The sequence below is a fragment of the Cotesia glomerata genome, linkage group LG1 (assembly GCF_020080835.1).
Source record: "Cotesia glomerata isolate CgM1 linkage group LG1, MPM_Cglom_v2.3, whole genome shotgun sequence".
NCBI classification, from domain to species: Eukaryota; Metazoa; Arthropoda; class Insecta; order Hymenoptera; family Braconidae; genus Cotesia; species Cotesia glomerata.
In genome coordinates this window covers 17,150,032-17,169,426 of record NC_058158.1, presented here as the reverse complement: position 1 = coordinate 17,169,426, position 19,395 = coordinate 17,150,032, and the positions used below count along the sequence as shown (strand labels likewise).

The 19,395-nt window shown below is 33.6% G+C and overlaps 3 protein-coding genes across 4 annotated transcripts in view; all 3 read left to right on the top strand.

Moving 5' to 3' along the window:
• Positions 1-1,564: 1,564 nt before the first annotated feature.
• Positions 1,565-5,527, top strand: LOC123260686. The gene has a single exon (XM_044721984.1). It carries the CDS (start codon positions 1,565-1,567, stop codon positions 5,525-5,527), a length of 3,963 nt encoding a protein of 1,320 aa, XP_044577919.1.
• A 60-nt stretch (positions 5,528-5,587) lies between these two features.
• LOC123260615 (ATP-dependent DNA helicase pif1-like) lies at positions 5,588-6,400 on the top strand. Its single transcript, XM_044721862.1, has one exon. It carries the CDS (start codon positions 5,588-5,590, stop codon positions 6,398-6,400), a length of 813 nt encoding a protein of 270 aa, XP_044577797.1.
• A 12,047-nt stretch (positions 6,401-18,447) lies between these two features.
• LOC123259984 overlaps positions 18,448-19,395 on the top strand; it is a 46,833-nt gene continuing 45,885 nt past the window's right edge. The window contains exons 1-2 of one of the 2 annotated variants that reach the window (XM_044720858.1): positions 18,448-18,633; positions 18,710-19,111. In XM_044720858.1, the coding sequence (XP_044576793.1) occupies positions 18,565-18,633; positions 18,710-19,111 (471 nt within the window). In that variant the 5' untranslated portion in view covers positions 18,448-18,564. The remainder of the gene's footprint in view (positions 18,634-18,709; positions 19,112-19,395) is intronic. The other variant, XM_044720847.1, reaches the window with a different exon arrangement.

The window sequence follows — 19,395 nt, the reverse complement described above, 5'->3', positions numbered from 1 at the left end:
TATGCTTATGCAGTATACGTAAGTTTTTAATTATTTATTAGTATTCTGTTGAATATTTTTAATTTTCAATATTACTTTGAATTAAAAAAAAAATTGATTTATCATCATAAATAATTTAAATTAATTATCAATTAATGAATAAAATTTTCATTTTTATTCAATTAGTTTTTAATGATTATTATTTTATTGAATTACTTAAAAAATTTTTAATACATTATTATTTTAATTTCTTAATATTATTTTGTTTATGATGATAATTTAGTTGATATAAATTATTTTTCCATTATTTAATACTGAATAGTTGAGTTACATTATTTACTTTTTAAAATTTTTATTTACACATCAAAAATTTTACGACACTAATGGAGTCTATAAATTCATTAAAAATAATCAACATTCCTGGTGATGGTGCGTGTCTTTTTTCTTCATTATCGTTTTTGTTTTATGGTACTATATCAATGAGTGCTGTTATGTCCGAAAAATATGATCTTGGGATTCGGTAGCTGGACTATCGGAGGTTCGGATAACAGATGAATTTCCCTAACGAAAGTATCGTTAAGTTTTATTTTATGGGTTCGCGAAGGTGAAAACCCCGGAGAGGGCCCCTTGATTAAGACAATCGACCTCGGAAATAATAATAATAACCTCCACTTACTATTGCGAATCTTGACTCCAACGATGATTCTTTCTTTGATTGGACTTTATCTTCCGTTGCTTGGCCGCTTCCTTCCTCCTGTTGGACTGGAGGTTAAAGGTTGAAGGTTGAAGGGCTTCTTAATTTATGAATGATGGTACACTTTGATTCAAGTTTTTAGGTTTATATTCAGATTAAAGGCCCTATGGGCAAACACGTCTTAATTTACACTGATCACTTATTAACTAATACCAATATAAAATAGCGTTGAAAGCATATGAGTTCGTAACCGGAGTAACGACCCCGGCAAACAAAAGTTCGCCGATTATAATTCACAAAAGGAAAAGATGATTTGAGAGTGGGACCAGGTCACCGGAACTGCGGGAATCTCGATTATCGTAAACACGAATCGTGGCTCGAAGAATCACAATCACAGAACTCGGAAATACCGTTAAGGAACTCGAAATTGGAAATAAAGGAAAAGTGACTAATTAATTTAATAATTGAAGTCTGCCTACACGTGTCGGGGTGTAGGACTCACCCGGGCTCTAAGGCAGAACTGTTACCTTGTAAATGAGCTAGCGAATTATGGTGTTCACGTCTTTTATCACCTCGGTCGCGATTTGCAAGTGGGACTACTAATTAAACAATTGGTTCCTTTTGATGAGGTGATAATGCGCGGTAATGTGTATTCTTCAGCCACGAGTGAGTTGTCGCGCAGTCCAAGTTGTTGTTCCCTAAATATGCAAGCGCTGCACTTTTCGGCAGGAATGGGAGGCCCTGTATTATAGACGGTATGCCGGATATAACAGTGCTGTTATAAGAAAAAAAATTGTTCGTTACGTGTTTGACAACTGGCAAAGGTTCAAATGTTTTTCTCAACAATTATCTGGGGAACCTTATAAAACTAAACATTTGTACTTTGATGACATGTCAAAGTTAGATACGTATGGATCTCTTTGTGAAGTTAGAGCAGCATCAGAAATATTTCCGTATGAAATTAAAGTCTATGAAAATAACTGCTTTGTAGCTACGTTCGGCGAAGCACTATGTGGAATTAAAAGATTAATGTTCACTGGAAATTTTAATAGTGGTCATTTCAACGCTTTAGTTCCATTAACTGAATTCATCAACCATGATATTGCTCAATCAGACCGTCTTGATGTTCAAGTATCATGTTCTATCAACACGCAAACTGACGATGCGATAAATTCATCTTTTACTCAAATTGATTCAAATACTGTTCTATATAATTTAGATCAATCGATTTCTTCTATTCAGTCACCATCAAAAAAAGGTCAAAAACGAAGAAAAAGATTTTCAGGTGAAATTAGAGCTAAACAACTTAGAGAAGCTGCTTCAAAATACACGGAAACCCATAAAGAAGTCAACCAAAAAGCTGTTAAACAATACAAACAAAATCATCCTGAGATCCAGAAAAAAGCTGTTAAACAATACAAACAAAATCATCCTGAGATCCAGAAAAAAGCTGTTCAAAAATATGTTCAAAATCATCTTCAAGTTAAGAAAAAAGCTCAAAAAAATTATCAGGCCAGAAATCCACATATTTTTAGAGAAAATTCAGTTATATATCTCGAAAAAAGATCAAAAACTAAATTATTGCCCTGGACTTCTAAGGCTTTTTCCGGTTTTAAATACAACTGTCAAATTGACTATTCAAAAGACAAAATTGTACATCTTGGATCACGGTTACCTTGCTCTTGGTGTCATGCTCTGAAATGGAAAGATGAAACTGAAGGAATGTGCTGCAGTAGCGGTAAAGTTCAACTGTCTAAGCTTGGTCCTTATCCTGAACCCTTACATAGTTTACTTACTCATCAGCATCCATTATCAGAACATTTTTTTTCTAATATTCGTAAGTATAATGGATGCTTTCAAATGACGTCTTTCGGAGGAAAGCAGGTACGTGAAGGTAATTTTATGCCAACATTTAAAATTCAAGGACAGGTCTACCACAGAATAGGGAGTTTAATGGCTAGCTCTGATCAACAGCCTTCTTTTCTTCAAATATATTTTGTTGGTGATGATGATAGTGAACGAGATATTCGTTGTGGCATTTATCCTGGAATTAATTCAAAATTAACTCATCAATTGCAGATGATGCTTCATGATCACAATAAGTATATTCTTGATTTTAAAGTTGCAATAGATTCAGTTCCAAAAGGTCAAAAGGAGTTCAAAGTCGTGATTAATGCTGATCGAAAACCTTCTGATGAACATAAAGGCCGCTTTAATGCTCCTCAAGCTAGGGAAGTAGCTGTCCTTATCGTTGGGCAGGATTTTGAAAAACGAGATATCGTTCTCCAAAGCAGAAGCAATCAAGTCGTGCGAATCAGCGATACACACCGTGCTTATGATGCTTTGCAATACCTATTGATGTTTTGTTATGGAGAAGATGGATATCACATTAATATTCCGAAGCGTGATGAGAAGACTAAGACTCCTCTCAATAAAACCGTGTCAGCTTCAGAATTTTACAGCTTCAGGATTATGGAACGCGATGGTGAAGAAGGTTGCTTATTATTATTTCGTAATCTTTTAAATCAATTTTTAGTAGACATATATGCCAAAATTGAGACTGAACGACTTAACTGGATCCGTAATAACCAAAAAAAGCTGAGAAGTGAGGAATATGTTCATTTAAAGGATGCTTTGATGAAAAATGATGGACAATCATCAACTATCGGAAAAATGGTTGTGTTACCTTCTTCTTTTACTGGTGGACCCCGTTATATGCATGAGCGAACTCAGGATGCAATGACATATGTTCGACATTATGGACGGCCAGATTTGTTTATTACTTTCACCTGCAATCCCAAGTGGCCAGAAATAACAGAGCTTTTGCGTCAAGGTCAAAAATCACATGATCGACATGACATTGTAGCGAGAGTTTTTAATGTAAAAGTAAAACATATGATGAAGCTTCTTACAGTGGGTAGTATTTTTGGTAAAACAAAATGTCACATGTACACTATCGAATGGCAGAAACGTGGACTTCCTCATGTTCACATTCTACTGTGGTTGGAAGAAAAAATAAGATCTGAGTCTGTTGACCAAATTATAAGCGCTGAATTACCTGATCCTAACCTAGATCCAGATCTTTTTGAAATCATAAAATCAACCATGATTCATGGTCCATGTGGTTCTTTCAACTCAAAGTCACCCTGTATGGTTGAAGGAAAGTGTACTAAAAGATATCCTGAGGCATTGTTAAAAGAAACTGTCACTGGAGACGATGGCTATCCTCAGTATCGCAGACAATCTCCAGCAGATGGTGGAATGAAAATAACCCTTAACGGAGTTGAAGTTGACAATAGATGGGTAGTCCCGTACAATCCCGTTCTGTCCCGTACTTTTAAAGCTCATATTAATGTGGAATATTGTAATTCTGTTAAGTCTATTAAATACATTTGTAACTACCTTAATAAAGGATCTGACCAAGCAGCGTTTACCGTTGAGGATTTTGATGAGGTGAAAAAGTACCAAGCAGGACGTTACATTAGTAGTTCTGAAGCGGTTTGGCGCATACTTTGTTTTTCTATTCATGACAGATTTCCTTTTGTCATTCATCTTGCTGTACATCTTGAAAACGGTCAACGAGGTTACTTCACAGAAGGAAATGTAATTGATAAAGTTGTTAATCCACCAAAGACAACTCTAATGGCTTTTTTTGAACTTTGCAACTGTGATAATTTTGCAAAAACTCTTTTATACTTTGAAGTTCCGGCTTACTATGTATGGAAGAACAACCACTTTGAAAGGTGGAAAAAAGGTAAGGATGTTCCAGGTTATTTAGGAGTTAAGAAAGATCATGTTTTAGGTAGAGTGTATACCGTTCATCCCGGTAATGCCGAGTGTTATTATCTGCGTCTTCTATTACATCAGATTCGAGGTCCAGTATCATTTTCTGCTTTAAAAACTGTTAATGGAGTAATTCAGCCAACATTTCAAGCAGCATGTAGAGCACTAGGTCTTCTCGAAGATGATGCTAATTGGGATCACACTCTAGAAGAAGCTTGCATCTCTGATTCTCCGTTCAAAATCCGTGAGCTGTTTGCCATCATGTTAGTTTTTTGTCATGTTGGCGACCCACAGAAATTATGGGAGAAATACCGAGACAATTTTTCTGAAGATATTAGGAGAGAGATAGAACGAGAAGATGGAAATGTCGAGCTGATGCTTGACATTATTTACAACAAATGCCTCAATTTGATTGAAGATATTGTTATATCAATGTCGGGAAAGACACTTCTTCAGTTCGGTCTCCCCTCCCCATCACGAGAGGAAAGATTTATTTTCACCAATCGTCAATATCTGAATGAATTGGCTTATGACACTACCTATTTGAATGAATTTGTAGCTGAAAATGTTCCTAAGTTAAACTTAGAACAGAAAAAAGTTTACAGTAAAATTTTGAATTCGATTATTTCTAATTCTGAGCAATTATATTTTCTTGATGCTCCAGGTGGCACTGGAAAAACTTTTTTAATCAATTTGTTGCTCTCAAAAATTAGAAGTGAGAAAAAAATTGCTATAGCTGTTGCTTCCTCAGGAATTGCTGCGACTTTGATTGATGGAGGCAAAACAGCTCACTCTGCATTTAAATTACCTCTAAATTTGTGTCATTCTGAGTCCCCACTTTGTAACATCTCTAAACAAAGTGATATAGCTCATGTACTAAGAGAAACAAAAATAATTATCTGGGATGAGTGCACAATAGCTCACAAAAAAGCTATTGAAGCTCTGAACAGAACGCTCCAAGACATCAGAGGTTGCAACCAACTTATGGGAGAAGTAGTTGTTCTCTTGGCTGGTGACTTCAGACAAACATTGCCTGTTGTACCACGAGGAACACGCGCTGATGAAATTTAGGCCTGTATCAAGTCATCCTTTTTATGGCTTTCGGTAAAAGTTCTATCTTTGACTATCAATATGCGTGTTCATCTTCAACCACATCCACAAGCTGAGGAGTTTTCGAAAGTACTCATTGACATAGGTGACGGTAAGATCCCAGAAGAAGACGGAAAAATAAATGTTTCTTGCATTCGTTGTGATATTGTCCCAGATTTAATCACCTTGACTGAAAAAATATACCCGAATATTGACAAGGCTGGAGAAAATTGCAGTTCATGGTTAAAAGAGAGAGCTATTCTCACTCCAACTAATGAACAAGCTAATTCTATTAATAACTTTTTACTGGAGCAACTGCCAACTGAGCAAGTAAGATATGAGTCGGTAGACACAGTAATGGAGGACGAAGACGTTGTTCACTACCCTGTAGAGTTCTTACATACTCTTAATCCACCAGGAATACCTCCTCATGTTCTTCATCTCAAGATTGGCACCCCAATAATGTTGCTCAGAAATTTAAACCCTCCAAAATTATGTAATGGAACTAGGCTCCAAGTCAAGATCTTACACAAAAATGTTATTGAGGCCACAATTATCACCGGAAAATATCAAGGAGAAACTGTATTCATTCCAAGAATTCCGTTAATTCCATCAGACTATCACTTTGGATTAAAACGTCTGCAATTTCCTGTTAAAGTTTGTTATGCTATGACAATTAATAAAGCACAAGGGCAGGGTTTGAAGATGGCTGGAATTGATTTAAGAAATGATTGTTTCTCTCATGGTCAACTTTACGTGGCATGCTCAAGAGTAAGTTCACCTGACAACTTAGTCATTCTTCAGCCAATTGGAAAAACCAAAAACGTCGTGTATAAAGAAATTTTAAGTATTTAATTTTATACTTTTGAGAATACTATTAATTAATAAATATTTCTGATAGTTTTAGATTTATAAATAACTAGCCGTTACCCGCCAAATTTATTCCAAAAAGTTATTTTTAAAAAACTGCATTTTTAATTTGTTAAAATTTATAGATGTTAATTTTTTTTGCCATAATTTATTTGTTAAAAAGCTATTAAAATTATTAAACATCTGCTAAATTAATTTTCATAGACGTGAACATGATAGCCTGAGTATGAATTTTTCATATTTAATCTATATTTTTATAAATTGAATATGAATAACATATTTCAAACCCTGACATTCATGCTCACATCTATCCATGGTGTAGGCCTACTGGGGATCCCACCATGTAAAATAACGGGGACGCATCGCATGACACAGTACCTCCATGGTGATGTGGAAAGCTGTGTCAATCATTATTTTTAACTCATATAAATTTATAATGCTCTAATTTATTATCTGAGTGTGTAAATTTCATAAAATTAATTTATGATATAACTACTTACGTAGTTAGATAACAAAATTAATATTTTTCGCGCCTGTATATTGTACGCCACGCGAAGCGGGCGGGTAACGGCTAGTACATATATATATATATATATATATATATATATATATCAGTTTAAACTATCAATTAAGTAGACTATTAGCAGTCAAATTGTTATTAGGTCTCTTTGAGTTCAAGATCATAGAAGAAATCAAACGCTCTAGATTTAAATGCCTCAATGCTGAGTGAGTTTATGACATCAAGTGGTATTTCACGCCAAAGACGTATTGATGAAATTAGAAGAGTGTTCATATACTGTTGTTGAATAGCTTGGAATACTGAACAAAATATTGTTATATTTTGAAGCTAACCTATCCGAGCGTCTAATGTCTTGTGACTCCTCAATAAAAAGACTCCTCAGGAAATATGACTCACCGGAATTGAATAGTTTATAGAGAAAACAAGCTAAGAGATAAAGTCTTTTCGATTTGATTGAGAGCCATTTTAGAGAGCGACGATGAGGAGTGATATGATCATCACGCTTTAGATTGAAGATAAACCTGATGCCGTTGTTCATCAAGCGCTGTAATTTATAGTCCAGTCTTTTAGAATGATCTATCAAAACCAAAGAGCAAAAGTCAATTATTGGCATAATTAAGGCCCCGATCAGTCATTTGCGATTTGTAGTGGATAGTATGTTCTTCCTATGCTTGAGGTTGTTTAGTGTACCATAGACCTTACGTGAGGTATGAGCCACATGAATATCCCATGAGAGATTGCTTGTTATATGCACCCCAAGATGCTTGGTTGAATTTACATATGGAATTACATTTCCATCCACAATGATTTGAGGAAGATCAAGATCATCCAGCCGCTTCAGTTTTCTACTGCTGCCCAATATCATAACCTTCGTTTTTGAAAGATTTAGTTCTAGACCAACATCTTTAGCCCAGTCGGCAACAGCCTGAGCATCCATATTAATTTTGTATGCTGCTTCATTTAATTTAGAACATTTGAAGTGATAGTAGGCATACTTATCGTCTGCAAAAAGACCATATTTGGAATGCTTAATCCTCTTGGCAACACATTTATCATAATAAGGAACAAAATAGGGCCTAAGATGGATCCTTGAGGAACTTCAGATGTTGTACTGATGGCATCAGATATAGAATGATCAAGATCCAACACAGATTGCGATCTACCAGTAAGATAGGATTGAAACCACATAATAACCTCAATGGAAAATCCAATTTCATACATAGTTATATACAAAACCTTAGGGTTTACATAATCAAAGGCTTTAGAAAAATCAAAGAGGATGAGATAGGTCAGTTCATCTCTATCAATAGCTCTGCGAATATCATCTGTTAGAAGAAGTAAAGCTGCCTGGGTGCTATGATGTTTCCTGAATCCTGATTGATAATCATCAATGATATGATTCACTTCAAGGTAGTCTATCAATTGATTGGCGACAATACGTTCAAATAACTTAGCAAGATGAGAAATATTTGCTATTGGTCTAGTATCAGACATAGTTTTAGGAGCCTTTATCTTATTTAAAGGAACTATGTAGACCTGCTTCCAAGCTTCAGGAAAAATACCCGTATCTAACGATTTGTTGAGGATGGTCATGAGAAAGATCGAGATCTGAGATAAATGATCTTTAAGCCATTTAAGATCAAATCCATCTGGACTTTTACCCTTTGACTTTTGAACAGCAATTTGAAGGTTTTTTGTAACATCTACAATATCTATTTTGGTCCAATTAAAGACACTGTTTACTTTCCTCACAGCAATCGTAGGTAGATCAGCTATAAATTCACGACAGCAGGATGGATGCTTCGTTAGTATGTTGGCATAAAAGTTGTTCAACTCACTTGCATTAAAATGATTTAATGGTGAAGAATTATTACTTTTGATGATACCAGTACGTTTGAGAGTTGACCACAGATTAGAATTATTTGAATTATTTTCAAGAATTAACTTGAAATAGCTATCACGAGCTGCTAATAATTCAGCTTTCAATTCCTTACGTCTGGTTTTAAATTGAGTCAGTAGAATCTTGTCACCAGTACGTCGCGCCTTCTTATACAATGTGTCTCGTTGTTTGAATTTTAGTCTTAGTTCTTTTGTTAGCCAAGGACTACTAGGACGGTTTAATGTCCTTTCCTTAAAAGGTGCAAAGAGATCTAAGGAAGAAGTAACAGAATCAATGAAGTAAGAAACCAAATGATTTGGGTCTAGGTCTGCTGTGCTGAAATTTGATTGATTTAATTTTTGATTTAGAGCAATTACTAATCGAAAAAATAATTTTATATCAAAAATTTTTTTATACATAGCAAATATGAGGTCATTAGCTTAATTTAAAATAAAAAAAAAAAAAAATGAGACAGAAATGTAGAGAACACATACATATATATTAGGGTGGCCCAAAAAAACCGACTATTTTTTTTTTTTTGAGTCTCGAGTGAAAAAATGTTAGTTTTTGATGTTTTAAGAGCCCTCTCCAAAAGACAGTTCAAAAAAAAATTTTTAAGAGGTCACTCCAAATTTTTTAAAATTTCAAAAATCGTCAAAAATCGAACTTTTTTTTTTTTAATTTTTTTTCTCGTTACGGTATAATTTTATAAACTAAAAAAAAATAATTTTCTGAAAATTTCAGTTAAAAATTAAAATTTTAAAAGGTTGCTCATAATTTTTTTCAATTTATTAGTGCATTAGTTTAGATTTTTTCGAGCGACCTTTTACTATTCAAATCAAAATTTCATGCATTTTTTTTTTTTTTTATTTAGTACCATAATCGATAAAAATACATCACGAGATGAACTAAAAATCAAGCACAACATAGAAAATATAATTTTTTTTTAATTTAATAATTTTATTTAATCAACTGCCAGGCGTGGATTCAAATTCCAAGCTGGTCTTAGAAACCAGCTTGGTTGAGATTTGACCTTGCCGCGGAGGTTAAGATTTTTACAAACCAAAAAGATCCCAACGTACCACTCCCAACAGTTAAAGTCAGCGATATGACTACCCGGGAAAAAATGATCAGGACTGATCAGACCTGTTCATATCTGATCAGGCCTGAAATTAGACCTGAGCAGACCTGTTCATATCTGATCAGGCCTGAAATTAGACCTGAGCAGGCCTGTTCATGTATGATCAGGCCTGAAATTATACCTGATCAGACCTGTTCATGCCTGTTCATGTCTGAAGCATTAAATACGCTCAGACCTGATCAGACCTGTTCATGCCTGCTCATGTCTGTTCATGTCTGAAGCGTTAAATACGTTCAGATCTGATCAGACCTGTTCATGCCTGCTCATGTCTGTTCATGTCTGAAGCCTTAAATACGCTCAGACCTGATCAGACCTGTCCATGTCTGATATCTAGCCAACACTGAGAGACAATTTTATTTAATAGTAATGAAATTTTATTACTATTTAATAAAACGTTTATTTGGCTAATCCCAAATAAAAATTTATTAAATATTAATTAAATTTCCTTAAATACTAATAAAAATTTTATTAAATACTAATAAATGTTTCTTAGTATGTAATGAATATTTATCTACATGTAATATAAAGAAAATTCATTAATCAACTAACTAACAAGTATTGATCAGTAATTAATTGAATAAATAATTAAGGAAAATTGAATTTTGTCGGAACTATATTTTGAAATACAAAGTCTACAACTGTTGTTATCCGAGTGGATGTTAATTTTTATGCACTTAAATTTAAAAATTTCACAAATGAATCGATAAGAGTTAGACATTATTTAATAAAATGAAAACAGAAGCAGAAAACCAGACAATGTAGGGACGCATTTGTTAAAAATAAAGACTATGATTTCATAAATTCAATCGAATATTTATTTATTTTTATTATTTAAAATCTCTACATGTGATTCGTCATGAAGTAAACAAATAGGTTAGGTTAGGATGTCTTGTTAAAAATCTTAATACTATTTATTAAAAGACTTTACTGTGAAAATATATTTGAATATATTATAATTAATTGATGAATATTAATTTTTTTTTTTTTTGAGATTATTTCTTTTAATGACTTAATATTCGTATTAATGACAGCAAACGAAAGCGTCGTTCGTGGTTATTTTAATAAACACATATTAGTATTTAAGAAAATTTTATTAAATACTTATGAAATTTTATTAAATACTAATATAATTTTATTTATATGAAATATAATTTTATTAATATTAACTAAATTTTTTCAAGTCCAAATAAACTGTTTTATTACTATTGAATAAAATTCTCTCTCAGTGTAGAACCATATGTTAATGGAGCGAAAAAAAATACATAGCCGTTCCGAATAAATCACTGTAATATATGATTAATTATTAATAATTAATAAATTAGGTATAGAACTCCGTTAACTATAAGGATAAATCATGTATAAAATTTGAATTACTTGAAGTAGCTCGAAAGATACTCTCAAGTTAAGATGAATCATTTGGTCAAGAGGTAAAGTGTCAGTCTGAAGAGCGCGAGGTGTACGGTTCGAATCCCCGTCGGCACCGATTTTTTTTTTTTTATGGACCTGATCGAGTCAGACATGAACAGATCTGATCAGACCTGAACATGCCTGGCCAGGTCTGATCAGACCCGGTCATTTTTCATACCTGATCAGACCTGAAGACTCATGCCTGTTCATGTCTGATCAGATCTGATCATTTTTTCCCGGGTAATTAAAGAAAAAAAAAAATTATGAGCGACCTTTTAAAATTTAAATTTTGAACTGAAATTTTTAGAAACTTATTTTTTTTTTGGTCTATAAAATTATACCGTAACTAGAAAAAAAAATTCGATTTTTGACGATTTTTGAAATTTTAAAAAATTTGGAGTGACCTCTTAAAAATTTTTTTTTAAGCTGTCCTTTGGTGAGGGCTCTTAAAACATCAAAAACTAACATTTTTTCACTCGAGACTAAGAAAAAAATTATAGACGGTTTTTTTGGGTCACCCTAATATATATATATATTGTAACAGGCCGCTTTTAGCGCCATCTGTTAAGACGTTGTTTCTCTAATTTTACATTTTTGAATTTAATTTTAAAGGAAATTTTAATTGAGTTCTTATTTTATTTTATGCCCGTTGGTTGGATTCGCCGCGACCGAGTCGCCCTCGCGTGTAGAAACTCGAACGAAGCTCGATTGCGCGCGAAACCAAAATCTAATGCGATAATACGTAATTTAATTTAGTAAGTAAGTAGCTTTAAGTTAGATTTAAGTACTTAATAATTGTGGCGGTACTAACGACGTCGTCCACGAACCCGCGAAGAGAAACAACGAGGATCATCGACGTGGGTAACCTGCAAGATCATCAACGATGGGAGGATGGCTGTCTCGAGAGCGAGCGAAACGACGGACTGATCGGAACTCGAAGTGAGCAATCGACGCATGCGTGAAGGTGCAAAGCTAGCTGTCGAGCGCGCAAATGCTCCAGCCAATACATCATTCAAAATGTCGATATTGGAAAATTGGACTTACGGCGCCATCTCTGGAGTTCACAGCTAACGACGGACCCAGCAGAGAGGGGAGAGACGAAGAATGCGAGATGTGCTGATGTTTCCGGTCGTCCACGGTTTCGACTTGCCGTGTGCGGACACGTTTTTACGAAACTTAGTTTTTTTTATTTTTGGGAAAAAATCCTTGAGTATTTCTTGCGTTTGAAATCTACCGTATATTTTAATGAGCCACGACGTAGTGTTCTGATTTTGGGTTGCCGAAAAATAAAGGCAGTGCGACGATAATTAGCTGTTGCTAATTAGTTACTCGACGAAAGCGTCATAAATTACGACGCGTGTTTTGGTGTGATTGTTAGTCGACGTGTCCGTGTTCCGAAAGAATCAGCAAGTATCCTCGTCGAGGAATCCATTATCCAAGAGTCCGACATGGAAGCCGAAAGCGACTTGGTGGCAGAAACAACCCAGGAATAACTTCAGGTCGACGCTGTGACCAGGGTGAGTGGCTTTGTCTCATTTGAAGTAGCTCGTGGGATTCAATTTTGTTAATTAAACAGTTGGGTTGGGTTCCTTAAATAATTAATTTATTTATTACTAATTGTACTCGACACTAGTCGAGTCATAGTGAAAAAAAACGTCAAGGCTAAGTTGAGTCAGTCAGCAGAGATAATCCCACGAGGTATTTAGGTACCGTAATTTTTTTTTGTGTGTATTTACGGTTGTATAATTATTATTGTTCGTTATAAGAATTACGCTGGTTGATTTTGTACTCCCGGGGTAATCGAGGAGTTCGATTACCCATTGATCAAGCTTCGTGTTCGTGCGATTTACCGATGTTGAGTAAGAGGTTCGCCTACGGAGAGGGAACCCGAGAAACGGCTGCCGCGTCCGAGACAGGCAATCGGACGTACGTTGCCCACTCTCAGCGGAGCGTTTGGGACTTAGCATAGAATTTGAACTGTGTGAGACTCAGTGACAGAGAACTGAGTGATTATTTAATTTTTTTTTTACTTAAGTATTTAATTTAATTATTGAGTAAATTCGACGATTGAATTTTATTATTAAAGTTTAATTAAATTCGGCGAATAGATTATTTAAATCTTAAAATTTAATCTGGTGATTCTTAATTGAATTTTGGCGCATCGATTATCGAGTTTACTTATTTAATTAATCGTTATTAATTAAAGCAAGCGGAGATTTATTTTTTTTTGTGTTGTTATTAATTTTAATTAATCATCATTAATTAAAGCCGGCGATTCGATTTATTTCTTTGAGTTAGTAAATTGTTATTAACTAAATTTAGCGGAGATTAATTTTTTTTTGTTAATTTACTGAAATTAACTGAATTGATGCAACGATTTGTTTTATTATCTTGCTTAATTGTATTTACTTGAGATCAGCGAAGATTATTGTTTTATTTAGTTAATTAATTGCCGTTAATAAATTTGAGCGAAGATTGATTTTTCTGATTCGATGATTATTAATTTAGCTGAGCGAAGGTTCATTATTTTTTTTTGGTATTTAGCGAGTTATTATTAAGTGGATTATTATGATTAACTCATTGTTATTATTGCGGCGACTTTGGATTTTTTCCTTGTTCGGGTTACGAACTGCGAATCGACGACAGCGTCGATGATTATTGTTATTAATTTTCTTTGCGTTCACTTTCTTGATTTGTCAATATTAACCAATCGTTTTCATTTATTGTTAATAAATTTATAATTTAATTTTTTTCATTAATTTTTTTAATTAATTGCGAATTAATACGAGCAATCCCGAATACTTTCCCGAATACTTACGAAGAGAGTCCCGGACCGGAGTAGCCGGAAATCGACGTGATCGGAGCAGAGCTCCTGGCGCCCAACAACAGGTAAAGCAGGTAGGCCAGATTATTTAGTTCGGACTTCGTCCTCGCTAACGCACGGGGACGAAAATACCCGTTATAATATATATATATATATATATATATATATATATATATATATACATATAGGGTGTCCCAGAAGTAACGGACGCTATTGTAGCATCTGATGAAAAAAATAATTCTGAGACGAAAAGTCCTCAGCCATTTTTTAATTAACCTCATAGATAATTAATTATTGATTAAAAATAACGTCTCTTTATTTGTTAGAGAAAGAGCGCCAGTGTCCAGTAAAGTACGTGCCAAACAAAGACACAACTAACTGTATGACTAACTAGCTTCTATAGCTAACGTAGTCACACATATTTACTTACACATTCACACGAGCAAGCGTCTTCGTTTTGAACGCACTTGACTGCACACTAGTGCTTTCTCTCTCTCTCTCTAACGCATAAAAGGACGTTGTTTTAATTAATAATTAATTATCTATGCGTCTGATTGAAAAAAAGCTAAGGACTTTTCGTCTCAGAATTATTTTGTTTATCAAATGCTATAATGGCGTCCGTTACTTCTGGGATACCCTGTATATATATATATATATATATACAGCCGAAACCGAATATAACGACATCATTTATAACGATAGATCGGTTATAACAACCGAATGGTAAGGTCCCGGCCGAATCTCTATATCAACTAATAAGTACACATACCGCCTATGACGAGATCGGACACAACAACATATCGCTTAAAACGACGCTTAAATGACAAACTTTTATCGATATTCATCGGCTATAACGACCAACCGTTTACCTATTCCAGCAAAACAAAACATTACGAACAATTTTCAGCTTTATACAAACAATATAAAAGAATATTTTGCTGTCGGCTTATTATTAAACCTCAGAAGGATTATTCTCCTACCTTATCCGAACCAATTTTCTACTCATTGCCATTTGACCTTGCATGTTTTACGACTTAATCAGTGCGATAGTTGACCGCGTGAATTACAGGTTGATTTAAAAATTTTTTGATTAGATTTTGTGTTATTAGATTTTGGCCTGCAATCTGCGTATGATACAAACCAGGAAAAATCTTTAATGCGGATGAAACTGAATTGTTTTATAATTTAACCCCTGACAAGACACTTAAGTTCAAAGGTGAGCAACGCAAGCATAGAAAGTTGTCTAAAACAAGAATTACAGCATTGGTAGCTGTCCTGCAGCAGGTTTTTGAAATTTTGAAAATCGTAAAAGCTGATGTTTTTACTACTTTAACTTGATATAGTTACTGAACTAGACAAGATATCGAAACTCGGTAAGTTTCATCGTAAAGCTCTTTTATTAAGCTTTAATTTTCACTACCTAGAAGTGTGAATAGCTTTGATATTACTCATTTTAGTTCATTTAAAAAAACAGTTTTACTGTTGCAGCCATTATGTTAGAATTATTGGCTGTACTATAGTATATATATGATACGGATATATAGTATAAATATGATAAATATAATTGATTAGTACATATTTCAAAAAATATTGTATCTAAATACTTTAGATACAAATTTTTTATATGAAATTAGTTCCAAATATTGTTTTGTTAGTATATTTCATAAATATCTAACTATGGCAGTCGTCTTCATGGCGCAACTTTTAAAAAATTTAGCTATTTTCTGACTCAGTTTGTCGAGCTGAGTCAGTAAGTATAGAATAGTAATAATTATAAAATAATAATAACAATGAAATGCAAAAAATTAGAAAAACGGTAGATCCTGAAGGCCATCCGTGCAACTTCCCGCTAATTCCATACCTAGGTACTTAAAATTGCACTAATGATGTTTTTGAGCTTTCTGAGCTCAAAAATACCATTTATGTGTTATTTTAAGTTCTCTAAGCTTAAAGGGAAAGCTTTTCTATGCTTTTGATCTCTTCGAGCTCAAAAGTCTGATAGAAAGTTGATAAAACACAATTTTTCAAATTTTCAAATTTTCAAACCACCATCACTTTTAAATGAATTGATCGATTTTCACGCAATTGGTAGCATTCAACGCAATTTTTTCAGCCTCATAAAGAATCTTCAAGTTCGAATTGATAAAACTAGGAAATTCGAAGTAATTCCGAAAAAACACTTTTTTCGGTTTTTTTTTCGTCAACGATAACTTACGAACGAATGAACCGATTTTGACTGGACTGGCGGCGATCGACGTGGTTATTTGATGTTAAGAGCTAATTAGTTTTTGGAATCGATCGGTAGAGCCGTTTGAAAGTTATTCCAAAAAATGTCGGAGTTATGTTAAAAAAATCCTTGTTTCCAAATATTTCGTCGAGGATATCTCTCGAACCAATCAACCGATTTTTACGTTCTTGACGGCGATCGACGTGGTTTTTTGAGTTCTAAAAATTGTTTTATTTTACCAAAAATGATACTAAGAAATGTCGAAGTTATGTGAGAAAAACACTTTTTTCAGTTTTCTTTCGTTCATGATATCTCTCGAACGAATCAACCCATTTCGACCGGATTAGCGGCGATCGACGTGGTTTTTCAAGCTTAAAGGCGGATGAGTTTTTGAAGTTGATCGATAAAGCCGTTTAAAAGTTATTCCAAAAAAACCACTTAAAAAAAAATTTTTTTTCTTAGTTTTTTTGAAATTTTTCAAAATTTCTTAAAATCTATCAATCCGAATCGGTTCAAATTCACGGGAAATCTAAGTTTGAGGGAACTCTTTAGAACGCCGTTTGGTAGGTTCCGATCGGTTTAGCTGTTAAAAAGTTATAAGCGATTCACATACTTACACACACACACACACACACACACACACACACACACACACACACACACACACACACACACACACACACACACACACACACACACACATACATAGTGATAATCTCGCGGGAGTAGTCAGGAAAGCTTCCTATGACCTTCAAACGTTGAGATCTGATGAAAACTCGATTTTTGCAAAACGGGGTGAAAACAATAACTTCCCGATTTTAGAAAATCTTTGCTTTTCTTAGCGAGAAGTTAGAAAATTTAAAAAAATTTTTTTTTTTTTCGTATCGATTCTTCGTTGCCGGAAAAATATTTTTATGCAAAAAAAAATAATTTTTATCTGATTTTAACTTTTTTTTCATGCGAAAATTCAAAAAATTGAAAATTATTCGTATAAATTCAAAAAAATTTTTTTGAGCTTAGCTGATTTTTTGCTTTTAGAGCTTTAATTAAAAAAAATACAAAAGCTTTAATTAAAAAAAAAATGTAAATCGATTGATTTTTCACGGAGTTACAGCTATTTGTTTATAAGCGCTCGAGCAGAACTGCGTTTTTTTTTTTATTAAAAAATTCATATCTCGTAAACTATTGGTCGTAGAGTCATCGGGTTTGGCTCATTTTGTTCATTATTTAATTTTCCAAATTTCATACGCAGCATGTCTCGACTACTTTTGCGTAGTTTCAGAGATATTTTGATTTACAGCTCAACGCTAAAACGCTATTTTTAAACAAAAAAAAGCAACACTTCCCATATACACACAAATGTTCTGAATATTTTTCTGAGTCTTAAAAAAAAAAAAAAATCCAAAATCGGACCATTTTGTCGAAAAGTGTCCAAAGAACTACTTTTTTCCAGGCCTTAAAAGGTGTCATAACCTGCTATTCAATTGATTTCATTTCAATCAATACCAATTAAAGGAATAAGATGTGAATTATTGAAATTTTGAAAATTTTTAAATCCTGTTATTTCTGAACTTAGTATTTATCTGTTAAATATGTATATTGAGTTTGACAAAGATCTAATCTTAATTGGAGACGCTATCGTCATAACAAGCCACGTTCAATCGTATATATTTATGTAGGTAGATGTATACATATTATTTGTGGTCAAAAAGAATTTCCAGAGATACCTGAAACTATGTTTACGAGATCAATTTTCATTCATATTTGTAGACGTATGTTATTATCCTCAAGCAAATTTTAGAAATTAATCTATAGTTTTCTGCAATATATTACAATTACAATAAATATAAACGTTAAAGTATCTAATGATAAAATTTATCAAACGCAACTTGTGCAGCTACGTATTCCAACGACTTACATGTTTGATAAAGAAAATTATTAATGTTACGCAAGCTAATGGTTAAACAATATGACTATCTTTTAACTGATAGTGAAGCATTCAAAATAAATAGCTGATAATACTCCTACTGTTATCAAAACTTTAACAATTCCTTAGTTTACAATTATTTTCGTGTTAATTTTCTCTTCAGTAAGAAGAGTACTCAAATTTATCGACTTGAAATTACAATAGAATAAAATATTGTCAGCATTATGTCTTATAAATTATATATTTTTTTATGTTTCTTAACACTGTGTGAGTCTCTTAGAATACGGAGAGAGGTAAGGATTCATTGAATGTTCTTCAAATATAAATCGATTGAATACTTATGATCGATTGTTGTAAACTTTATTCTAGCAAGAAACAGGTGAGCTTACACAGGCTACTGAAAGCTATGTAATCTATCACAACGGGCAAAACGTCTCACAATTATTATTCTTGTACCTCAATTCAAAGTTGAAATCTTATAAACTAGCTTATACTACGCTGCATTATCATTATATTTACGATCAAATCCGAAATCATTATAATGAGGTAGCTGAATCCGATGACATTGAGGATATTTATTATAATTTGGAAAAATCAAGTCAAACTTTTAACAATGAAGGAGACAGTAATCAAGTTACGGAATCGTCGAAAGCGAACATTGTTGGATTGAGTGATCTTACACCCAGCTCACACGCTCAAAAAATGATACTTGTTAATCCGAATCATCATCCTTGGGTATCTGCTCTTACTTTACTGGACTCAATATTGGAGGTAACTTTACACAAATATTTTTTTTAAGCAATAGAAACTTCTTATTTATTATAATGTAATTTGATTCTACTTGAAAATCTACAAAGAATATAAACTACTACTATCATAGCTGCAACGTCGTCTGCAAAGCCCGTTAGCTCTACTTGCTTTGGTAACGGGATTTCAAGATGCTTGTCGTAGTCCGCGTTCCGTAGATCAGGCCCCATTATTAAGCCTAGTGGTACGCCAGCCGTTACGGAGTATTTTTGTGGGCCTTCCGTAGTTTCCGCTATTAGCTTTCTTTC